The sequence below is a fragment of the Podarcis melisellensis genome (genome assembly GCF_964234715.1).
Source record: "Podarcis melisellensis genome assembly, chromosome: 8".
NCBI classification, from domain to species: Eukaryota; Metazoa; Chordata; class Lepidosauria; order Squamata; family Lacertidae; genus Podarcis; species Podarcis melisellensis.
In genome coordinates, this window is record NC_138540.1 from 86,092,840 (window position 1) to 86,104,584 (window position 11,745).

General features: G+C 43.9%; 1 protein-coding gene across 14 annotated transcripts in view; it reads left to right on the top strand.

The window, feature by feature from the left end:
• LOC309375982 (uncharacterized protein) overlaps nucleotides 1-9,106 on the top strand; it is a 33,610-nt gene extending 24,504 nt beyond the window's left edge. For 4 of the 14 annotated variants that reach the window (XM_081922083.1, XM_081922084.1, XM_081922081.1 and 1 more), the window contains exons 2-6: nucleotides 4,771-5,272; nucleotides 5,466-5,547; nucleotides 5,797-5,879; nucleotides 6,326-6,452; nucleotides 7,383-9,106. In XM_081922083.1, the coding sequence (XP_081778209.1) occupies nucleotides 4,862-5,272; nucleotides 5,466-5,547; nucleotides 5,797-5,879; nucleotides 6,326-6,452; nucleotides 7,383-8,713 (2,034 nt within the window). In that variant the 5' untranslated portion in view covers nucleotides 4,771-4,861 and the 3' untranslated portion in view covers nucleotides 8,714-9,106. Of the gene's footprint in view, nucleotides 1-4,632; nucleotides 5,273-5,465; nucleotides 5,548-5,796; nucleotides 5,880-6,325; nucleotides 6,453-7,382 lie in introns of those variants that run through there. The other 10 variants (XM_081922076.1, XM_081922078.1, XM_081922079.1 and 7 more) reach the window with 7 other exon arrangements.
• The last annotated feature ends 2,639 nt before the right edge of the window (nucleotides 9,107-11,745 follow it).

Below are 11,745 nucleotides of genomic sequence, written 5' to 3' on the forward strand. Positions count from 1 at the left end.
AATTTTCCAAGTTTTGGAACTTAGAAGAAAAAGACTTTAAAATACTATCTGCTTTTAGGCTTGGAAGACTTATAAAGAAGGAGAAGCCCAGAGACTGTTTGATAATATTGAGATCAAAGGAGGAAAGGGACAAGATTCTAGGCCTGCACTACGGAAAGTCACTGGATATTTTGGACAAAAGAATTGAAATTTATAAGGATATTCCTAAACAGCTGTTGGATCTTCGAGCAGACTACTCGGAATTAGTAAAACTGCTAAGGAGCAACTCAATCATCTTCAGGTGGGAGTTTCCCCAAGGGTTGTCGTTTACTTTCAGAGGGAGGAAGATTAAAATTAGAACGCCGGAGGATAGAGACAAGTTTTTGGTGGCACACGGAGAAGATCTTCATAAGGGACTTGGATTACCCCCAGGGCCTGAACCTCCGGGGGTTCCTGCACCCTCGGACCCCCAAAAATCTGACAATAAGGTACCCCCACAGCAAGAATAACCAGATATATTCAGGATGTCTCTGCAACTTTTGAGCTGGAACATAAATGGCTGTAACATTCCAGGAAAAAGGAGAAAAATCTTTCACATTTTAAAAAAGGAACATTTGGACATTATTTGCTTACAGGAAACACATGTGACCAGGCTCCACAGAAAAGTGTTAATAAATAAAAGACTTGGTCAGGAATTTATATCTTCGGATACAGTTAAAAAGAGAGGTGTGGTAATTTATGCAAAAGAGAGCCTTTCACCTAAATTTCTGTTTAAAGATGAGCATGGAAGAATTTTGGCGATAGAAATACAACATCAAGGGGAAAAAATACTGATATTAGGAATTTATGCTCCAAATGAAGGAAAATCGGAATTCTATAAGAAGTTGCATGAGACCATGCTGGACTATCTGGACTACAACAACATCATTATGATGGGAGATATGAATGGAGTTGTATCAACCAATATGGATAAGTCACAGAGCCAAAAAATTTCTAAAGATGGGAGACTACCAAAGACCTTCTTTGAAATGACAGACAATATGGACTGGATTGACATTTGGAGAGTGAGAAACCCCTTGGGAAGGGAAGGAACATTTTTCTCTGAAGCCCAACTGACTTGGACAAGAATCGACCAGATATGGATAACTAGAGGTCTGGCACCTAAGATCAGAAAGGTGGAAATCTGCCCAAAGACATGCTCCGACCATAACGCACTGAGAATGGACATGACATTGATTCCAACCGGTTCCTTCAGATGGAAGATGAATGATGGCCTGTTTAGAGATCAGGAGATCACTAAGAAGGCCCAAAAAGCCCTAAAGGATTATTTTGAGATCAATATGAACACCACAGTGGAAAAAAGAACTATCTGGGACGCAAGTAAGGCCGTGATGAGGGGGTTCCTGATACAACAGAACACAGTAAAGAAAAGGAAACAAAACGAAAGGAAAGATAAAATTTTGGAAAAAATCAAGGAGTTGGAGAAGAAGTTAAGACTTAATCCGAAGTCCCAGCCGATTCTGAGAGAAATCAAACTTTACCAAGCACAGTATTGTAAACTGATAAATCAGGAAATAGAATGGAAAATCAAACTAATGAAACAAAAAACTTTTGAGTCGGCTAATAAATGTGGAAAACTGCTAGCTTGGCAGTTGAAGAGGAGACAAAAGTTAAACACAGTGACAAACTTAGAGATTGAAGGAAGATGTATCCAGAACCCCGGAGAGATTAGAAAGTGTTTCCAGAGATATTTCAAAAAATTATACACTCAAGGGCCACAAGATGAAGCAGCGATTAAACAATTTCTAAAGACAAATGGACTGGCAAAGTTGTCAGAAGAAAATAGATCAATTCTGAATGGCAAAATAACACGACAAGAGATTGAGCAGGCCATCCAAAATATGAAACAGGGCAAATCACCAGGACCAGATGGGCTGACCTCCAAGTATTATAAGACATTGAAAGACTATTTGATACAACCACTGATGGAGGTCAGCAATGAAATTTTAGAGGGGAAGAAGGCGCCAGAATCGTGGAAAGAAGCTTTCATCACATTGATACCAAAATCGGAAATTGAAAAGACACAGCTTAAGAACTACCGTCCCATCTCCCTTTTAAATGTGGATTACAAAATATTCGCAGACGTTTTGGCAAGTAGATTCAAGAGGGTTTTAAACAAAGTAATCCATAAAGACCAGGCAGGCTTTCTCCCAGGTAGACACATGTCTGCCAATACAAGGAACATTATAGATATATTGGAGCTTTTACAAACAGACATAAACACTAAAGCTGTTTTAATTTTTATAGACGCGGAGAAGGCCTTTGATAACATATCCTGGAAGTTTATGAAAGGGAATCTAAAAGAAATGGGAGTGGGCCGGGGGTTTGAGAATGGGATTGATGCAATATATTCAGAACAAAAGGCTAAACTGATAGTTAACAATGTGGTTACAGAAGAGTTTAAAATTGAAAAAGGAACACGACAAGGCTGTCCGATTTCCCCGTTACTATTTATCTCGGTCCTGGAGGTGCTCTTGAACACGATTAGAGGGGACAGGTTGGTGGAAGGGATACAGGTCGGAGCGAAACAATACAAACTTAAAGCGTTTGCAGATGACTTAGTTCTGACATTACAGGAGCCAGAATCTAGTACGAAAAGAGTACTACAACTAATCCAGGATTTTGGTCGGGTGGCGGGATTTAAACTAAATAAGCAAAAAACCAAGGTGTTGGGAAAAAACTTGACAGATATTGAGTCGGAACGGTTTCAGAGAGAGACAGAGTTAACTGTGGTTAAGAAAGTTAAATACCTAGGGGTAAACATAACAGCAAAGAATTTGAGTCTGTTTAAAGATAATTATGAAAAATGTTGGTCTGAAATTAAGAGAGACTTGGATAGCTGGTCAAAACTGAAACTTTCATTGTTAGGTCGAATAGCTGCTATTAAGATGAATGTATTGCCAAAAATGTTATTTTTGTTTCAGACATTGCAGATTGTAGATAAAACGGAGTGCTTCCGGAAGTGGCAGAAAGATATCTCCAAATTTGTCTGGCAGGGCAAAAAGCCCAGAATTAAGTTTAAGATATTAACGGACGCAAAAGAAAGAGGGGGCTTTGCCCTGCCAGACTTAAAGTTGTACTATGAAGCCGCAGCTTTCTGCTGGCTAAAAGACTGGCTACTTCTGGAGGACACGGATGTGCTGGATTTGGAAGGTTTTAACAATGCATTTGGATGGCATGCATATTTATGGTATGACAAGGTTAAGATCAACAAGGTCTTTAAGAACCATATTGTCAGAAAAGCAATATTTAATGTCTGGACAAGATACAAAGACTTATTAGAAAACAAAACACCGAGGTGGCTGTCACCTTTGGAGGCCAAGGCCCGAAAAAGACCCAATATGGAGGCCAATTGGCCAAAATATTGGGAAATACTAGAAAGGGATGGAGACAATTGGAAACTGCAGAGTTTAGAGAAAATGAAAGATAAAGTGCGAGACTGGTTACACTATGCTCAGATTAAGGAAGTGTTTAAGATTGATAAAAAGTTAGGATTCCAGGTGGAGAAATCGAAACTGGAGACAGAACTGCTAGAACCTAAGACCAAGGTACTTTCAAAAATGTATAACTTGCTGCTGAAATGGAACACACAAGACGAATTGGTTAAATCGGTTATGATAAAGTGGGCCCAGGATATTGGGCACAACATTATGTTTGAGGACTGGGAAAGGTTATGGACTACCGGGCTGAACTTCACAGCATGTAATGCTCTGAAGGAAAATGTAATGAAAATGATATATAGATGGTACATGACCCCAGTGAAATTGGCTAAAATACACCATTCGTCTGATAACAAATGTTGGAAATGTAAGGAAAATGAAGGAACATTCTTTCACCTCTGGTGGACCTGCCCTAAAGTGAAGGCCTTTTGGGAAATGATATATAATGAGTTAAAAAAGGTATTTAAGTATACCTTCACCAAGAAACCAGAGGCCTTCCTTCTGGGCATGGTCGGCCAGAACGTGTTAAAGAAGGATAGAACATTTTTTATGTACGCTACAACGGCGGCAAGGATACTTATTGCTAAGAGCTGGAAAACCCAAGATCTACCAACACTGGAAGAATGGCAGATGCAGCTGATGGACTATATGCAACTGGCCGAGATGACTGGCAGAATCCGCGACCTGGGAGAGGAGAGGGTTGAAGAAGACTGGAAGAAATTTAAGATTTATTTACAAAAGTATTGTAATTTGGTTGAATCCTAACAAGGAAGCCAGAGCAGAAATAACTGTCTACCATTAAAATTATAATTTTTTATTTGAGTTTAACCTAAACATTGCACTTAAGAGTATAAACAAGATGATAATTTGCTTGGAAAAATTCGTTTTTAATGATGAGAGTGGAAGCGGGAGACGTGAGGGAGTCCGCAATAGAATGAAAAGATGTTATGAAACCTATTTTGTTTGTTAAATATGTATCTGTAAAAAATTTTAATAAAAATTTTTATAAAAAAAAAAAAAAAAAAAACAGAAGCAGGAAAGAAATGTGCCCTGACATTTGGGGGTGGGAGGGACCCCCACTATTGCCCTGGGTCCAGATGACTCACTCACTCATTCATTCTTCCTCCTTCCTACCTTCCCTTATTTTTTAAAGAAAGCTCAGTCTGAGTTGTGGTGCAGTCCAGCCCTGGTTCCTAGCAAGACTCATCCACGCTTGTCCAGGGAATATTTTTATTTACCTGACTGTGCATCAGATTTACCGGTATATCAGAAAAATATATTTGCTTTTTAGGATTTGCTAAAACCTCTCATTAGGACAGGCAGAATTTGGCAGAAAACATAGGGACTTCTTTTGATTTCCTAGAGGTGTCCTGAGGACAGGGATGGATGAGCAAGACTCAGCTGGGCCTGAAGCAGGAAGAGGCCATTCCATCCAAACTCTTAGCCATGCAGGAAAACGGGGAAAGTCTGTCCAAAGGATCCTGGGTGAGGAGGACACCCTCCGCTCAGATGTGCAGAGCCAGCACCTTGGGCGGCTTTGCTACCAGGCCAAAGGACCCCGAGAGGTTTGCAACCGACTCTACCACCTTTGCCATCAGTGGCTGAAACCAGAAACCCACACGAAAGCTGAGATGCTGGACCTGGTGATCTTGGAGCAGTTCCTGGCTGTCCTTCCAGCAGAGATGGAGAGCTGGGTGAGGGAATGTGGAGCGGAGACCAGTTCCCAGGCGGTGGCCCTGGCCGAAGGTTTCCTCCTGAGTCAGTCAGAGGAGAGAAAGCAGGCCGAGCAGCAGGTGAGAGAGACTTTCCTCTGGATACTCCCAAGGGGCTCCAAACGTGAGGGAGAGTATCCCCAAATGCTCAACTAATTTGCCCATCCTTTTTTGGAAAGCATCCAAGGAATGATATTTGATACCCCTAAATTGTGTATGTCCTTTGCCATTCGAGTTACAATCTAATAGTTTTGATTGCTTGTTGCTCTTGCAGGGGAAGGATCAGTTTCCAGAAATGGGTCCGGATTCCTCTGAGGTAGAGAGAACTCGATTGGACTCCAGAGTAAGGCCACTGGGTAAGGAGGAAGGACTTTTTTCTCCCCCGTTTTGTCACATAATGTTGTTTTTGAACCTAATCCGTGAATTATTCTCATCTTTTTTGGAGAAGACACGTTAAGCCAAGAGCCCAGAAAAAGGGTGATGTATTTTTGCACATGTGAAATGATTATTAACGTCCACGTTCACATGGTTACTCTTACTTTTTAGAAGGCCCACATGTAGTTTTCCTTCTGACTGAAGCATGCACTTACCTGTTTCTCTCGTAGGAGACCGAACGATGCCAGCAAGACCTGTTTGTCCATCTTTTCTTGGTGACGAAGGGGAAGCTGCCCCTGTGGAAGCAGAGCAGGTAGGAGGAAGGAGCCATGTGGGGAAAGAGGATGTCATGGACGGGTTGGACACAGAGGAAAGGTGGGAGGAACTGCCAAGGAAAGAAGGGTTGAATGCTAAAATAGGCTTCTAGACAGTTTACACACCACACCAAACAGTGGCCAGGATTGACCCCATCAGTCGCACAATGGGGTTTTCCCCCTCTCATCCCCCTGTCATTGCCCCCCCGTGCACCTTGATGTTGTCTATAGGGCATCAGGAGGGTCCTCCCCACCCGGCAAGAACAGCACACAGGGAAAGAAGGAAGGGGATCCTTCCATGTGGCAAATGGGAATGTGGCCATAATGAAATGTGAAGAAGAAAAATCCCATTAAAACATAACATCTATTAAGAGGTAGAAGACAACAGAGCAAAGTGTAACTGTTCACCTTGATGTTGTCTAAGAGGACTACCTTTTTCTTTTAGGGTCCATTATGCTTTGAAGATGTAGCTGTGCATTTCACAGACGAGGAGTGGGCGTTGCTGGATCCTGACCAGAGAGCTCTGCACAAGGAAGTCATGGAGGAGAATCTTGGGATCTTGGACTCTCTCGGTAAGGCTTCCTCTTGGATCATTCTATCTGCTTTGAAATCCGAGACATATCTCTATGGGTGGAGCCTCTAAATTTTCGATGGGGCTCAACAGCAGCACCCACAGCCCCTGGGATTATAACACTCCCACAGAAAGCATTGGATGGAAGAGTATTGACTGCTTTCCCTGTGAATATTCTTCCTCCAGTTCTGCCTTTTCAAAGCATGAAACCCAGCCAGGTGGGCGGGTTATAAACAATAAAATTATTACAATTATCATCATCATCATCAGGCCTACCCCCCTCCAAGATGGCTCCCCTTTTGTTCTTGAAGGGCTGGCCTGTCTGCAGCCCCACAGCCTCCCATCAGGGCCCCTTCACCAGGGGCAGCAGCACAGGAAGGGCCTCAGGAACACAGCCATGACTCCAGGGCTGTGAACCATCTGGCCAGATGTAGAGGAGGAGGAGGAGGAGGAGGAGAAGGAAGGCTGACCCCTCTCCTTCCCCTCATAGGGCCAGGGCCACCAGAGGCGCAGGGTGCTGAGCAGGGGAAAAGGAGCTCAGCTGAAGAGCCTCTGGGGGAGATCAGATACCCCTCCATATTTGTTCCAGGCTCCTCTAAACTGCACAAGGCCTTCTTAAATGTAGGCTTCTAAGGGATTCAGGAAGTTCAAGTAGCTTCTGTCAGATTTTTTGTTTCTGTTCTTGCTTCTTTCTGTCATTAGTTGACTTAAGAGACGAGTGACATTGGAGATGGCACAGATCCCCTGATTGGGCCAAACAAAATCCACCCCAGAAAATAACCAGGCTTTTTGAATCTCAGGCAGTGAACCCTGGAGGAAGACCTCACATCTAACTCCCTTCAGTTCTTCCTGAATCACAAACATTAATTAGCACTGCTCCCTGATTTGGGACTCCATTGCTTCCTGAGGCTCCAATGTATTTCTCTCTCAGTTGCAGGTGGTGATGAATTGGAGCTGAAGAACGAGGGAGACCACGACAAAAGCCACAGAGTGGAGAAGTCCTATCCATATTCAGAGTGCAGAGAGAGCTTCAGTCAGAGCTCCCATTCCACTTCAAATCAAAGAACTCCCCTTGAGAAGAAAGCCTATCAGTGCTTGGAATGTGGAAAGAGCTTCAGGGAGAAAAACAAGCTCACTGTCCACCAGAGAATTCATACAGGGGAGAAACCCTATCAGTGCCAAGAGTGTGGAAAGAGCTTCAGTCAAAAGAGCAGTTTAACTACCCATCAGAGAATTCATACAGGGGAGAAACCTTATCACTGCTTGGAATGTGGAAGGGGCTTCATTGACAGACGCCAGCTCACTGTCCATCAGAGGATTCATTCAAGGGAGCAACCTTATCAGTGCTTAGAATGTGGAAAGAAATTCACCCAGAGCTCCCATCTCGCAACCCATCACAGAATTCATACAGGGGAGAAACCCCATCAGTGCTTGGAATGTGGAAAGAGATTCATTGAGAAAGCCAAACTCACGATCCATCAGAGAATTCACAGCGAGGTGAAACTATTTCAGTGCCAAGAATGTGGAAAGAGCTTCAGAGACAAAGGCCAGCTTAATGTACATCACACAATTCATACAGGGGAGAAACGCTATCAGTGCCAAGAGTGTGGCAAGAGCTTCAGAAAAAAGGACAGTTTTGCTTCCCATGAGAGAATTCATAAAGGGGAAAAACCTTATCAGTGCTTGGAATGTGGAAGGGGCTTCATTGACAGACGCCATTTCAATGTCCATCAGAGGAGTCATTCGGGGGAGAAGCCCTATCAGTGCTTGGAATGTGGAAGGGGCTTTGTTGACAGACGCCAGCTCACTGTCCATCAGAGGATTCATTCGGGGGAGAAACCCTATCAGTGCTTGGAATGTGGAAACAGTTTTACTTGGAAAACAAGTTTCACTTCCCATCAGAGACGTCATACAGGGGAGAAGCCATATCAGTGTTTCGAATGTGGAAAGAGCTTCATTCTCAGAGCCCTTCTCCGTGTCCATCAAAGAATTCATACAGGGGAGAAGCCATATCAGTGCTTGGAATGTGGAAAGAAATTCACCCAGAGTGCCCATCTCACAACCCATCACAAAATTCATACAGGGGAGAAACCCTATCAGTGCTTGGAATGTGGAAAAAGATTCATTGAGAAGGCCAAACTCACGAGCCATCAAAGAATTCACAAGAGAAAACCATTTCAGTGCCAGGAATGTGGGAAGAGCTTCAGTCACAGCACCCGCCTCACTTCCCATCAAAGAACTCACATTGGGGGCAAATCATAGTAGTGGCTGTATACAGATTTAATTTCAGGCGACTTTAGTTTGTATGAGGTGAGAATTGCAGTTGGGTTCTTTGCCACATCTGGTGCCCCATAGCTATTTCTACTACCTACCCAGAACTGTGACTTGGCCAAGGTGTTTAATACCTTCTTCAGAGTTGAAGGTATTCCTTTCTCTTGGCAGATCAAGATGAGCAGGAGACAGCAAAGGTTGCAATTTGAATTGGGTTGCAACGCTGGGACAATTAGAATAAGATCCACTATTTTACTATTGACTCAAAACCCTAGAATGCATTTTATATAACGGACTTTTTATTTTTATTCTTTGTATATCATATTGTTGTTTTATTGGTATGGCAAGTGGCTGACGCAAATAAAGATTTATTCATTCATTGAACATTTTCGTCGCGTCATGCCTGGGGTGAGGGATAAGAGTGATTTGGCGACACTGATGAGATGGCTGTCCACGCTGAACTTTCCTAGGAAGGACTTGGGGTAAAAATTGTGATAGTTGATTGAATATTAGATATTATAGATTTTGATTCTGTTCGAAGTGTCCTAGTACTTATTGCATTTAGCCTTTTCAATAGAATGTATTAGGCATGATTTTTGTATGCCTGCATTTTGTAATCGCCATGCCACCCTCCTGCACTGTGTAAAGCTGTGATGTGTATATTGCCTACCTCTTCTAGACTTATCTGACCCTAGAAGGGCAGGTGATGTTTAGAGAAAGAGGGAGGAGTTGAACTAGCATCCGTGTGAGAACTCACATATCTCCTCAAAGGTCTTTGACATCTTTTGGTACCAGGGAAGTAAGATATGGGATTGAAACAGTCCCATGGAAGTCCTGGTTGCCATGGGCATGGTTGCAAAGTGAGACACAAGAGACCCAAATGACCTGGGCGCTCGGGGACACAGCAAGGTATTTTCAGAGGAGTCAATATCCGCATGAAGACATGCATCCCATGACCTGTTACTTTTCTTGATGCAAGTGGAAGAGTGTCCTGGCATTTTATGAGTCTTTGTGTGTTGTGTATATAATCTTTCTTCTAATATGCCTCCTGGCAGCCTTTTTGAACTAGCCGTTTTGATGAATAACTGGTTAGCTAGGATGTCCTCTTGCAATAGTTTGAATAAACCGGGTCCCTGCAGGATGCTGAGATTGCTCTCATTCTCTTTGTTCTGAATTTTTATTTCAGGTATTCTCTCTACTGAGTCACGAACCTGTGATATAGAAGCAAACTCTGATCACATAAGCAATTCACATACTTTGTATTTACCTTTCTTCTGTGAGAAACTTAAGTCAAGGATTCCCTTTCTGCTGTCCTCCGATCATTCACAATGGGCATATGCCAAGAGGAAAGAATCGTATCCATGAGGAAGCAGAGTTCTTGGTTCATCTTACGCCAAAGGGAGCAAGAGATGGACAAGTTTGTTTGCTTTAGGGTCCTCCAGGGTATCTCTTCAAAGATGGAAGAAAGGAGATGAAGGGAAGAGCTAAGGGCAGAAATGAATCTCATTGCATTGTTCAATAAAATGTTGCATCCCAGGTACAAAGTTCCCATCCTCATTTCCGTCGCTGATTGTGAGGTGAGGGAAGAAAGGTAGTGACATCTAAAGGATACTAGACAAATAAAGATTATTTGATATACAGCGGAACCTCAGTTTTTTAGCATCTTTGAACCTTTATGTTTCTGTTTTCGAATGCCGAAAACCTGGAAGTAATTGCTTTCGAACGCGCCTTGGACGTTGAACAGCTTCCGCTGCGTGTTTTTCCATTTTTTCTTTTGCGCCTGAGTTTTCGAATGTCTAACGGATTTTAGTTCTACATAGTGATACAAATAGTTATACAGTGGTGCCTCAGGTTACATACGCTTCAGGTTACAGACTCCGCTAACCCAGAAATAGTACCTAGGGTTAAGAACTTTGCTTCAGGATGAGACCAGAAATCATGCTCCGGCGGCATGGCATCAGCAGGAAGCCCCATTAGCTAAAGTGGTGCTTCAGGTTAAGAATGGACCTCCGGAACGAATTAAGTACTTAACCCGAGGTACCACTGTATGTACGTTTATCTAGAGCTTTAACATATCACAAGAAGGGTTTTCTTTATTTGGGAAAATAGGAAATATTAAAAGGAAAATGCTTTACAGTGGTGCCTTGGGTTACAAACACCTCAGGTTACAGACTCCGCTAATGCGGAAGTAGTACCTCAGGTTAAGTAATTTACCTCAGGATGAGAACAGAAGTCGCACGGCGGCAGCGGGAGGCCCCATTAGCTAAAGTGGTGCCTCAGGTTACGAACAGACTCCAGAACGAATTAAGTTCGTAACCAGAGGTACCACTGTATTAGGAAGACAAAAATAAGAGAGAAACGCCGAAGGAAATGGGGTTGGGAAGAGGCTGGTGCGGTTTTAAGGCCGTGTTTGGCCTCAGAGTTCAGGTCTCGGTCCTTTCAAGGTGCTGCTGGCATCAAAATGAGAGCCAGGCTGGGGGCGAGGAAAAGGCCCGCCAGGAGGATGTCCTTGCAGGACCTTTCGTGCTCCTCCTGCTCCTGTTTCCGAGGGAGGGAGCAGCTCAGGGTCCCCCAAATAAGCCCCCCCCCCTCCGGGTGCAGAACATGCCCGGGGCTCCGGCTTTGCAGAGGGAGAGAGGCGGGAGCTGGAGCGCCCGGAGCGCCAAGGGTTAAAAGGAGCGGAGCTGGATTCCTAGAGAGGACCGGAAATCAAAGGAGAGAGTTCTCCCCCATCCCTTCCTGCAAGGAGGAGGAGGAGGGCTGTTGTCTCAGCTCCTTCTGGGATCCGGTGAGTCTCTTTCTCTTCTGCTTAGGTTGTGTTGGGGAGATGGGGGAGTCCCCAGGGGGCAGGGCTGCTCCTGCAGGGGGATCCCCAAGTCAGGGATAAGAGGTTCTGCCTCCCTTCCTCTCTGCAAAACCAGGGAGGCTGCAAGTAGCAGGAGGTCTGCAACTCTCTTCTTCCTTTGCATCAAGATGCGGCTCGCTCCTTTGAGGCGGGGGTGGGGAGGTGTCACTGAGTCAGG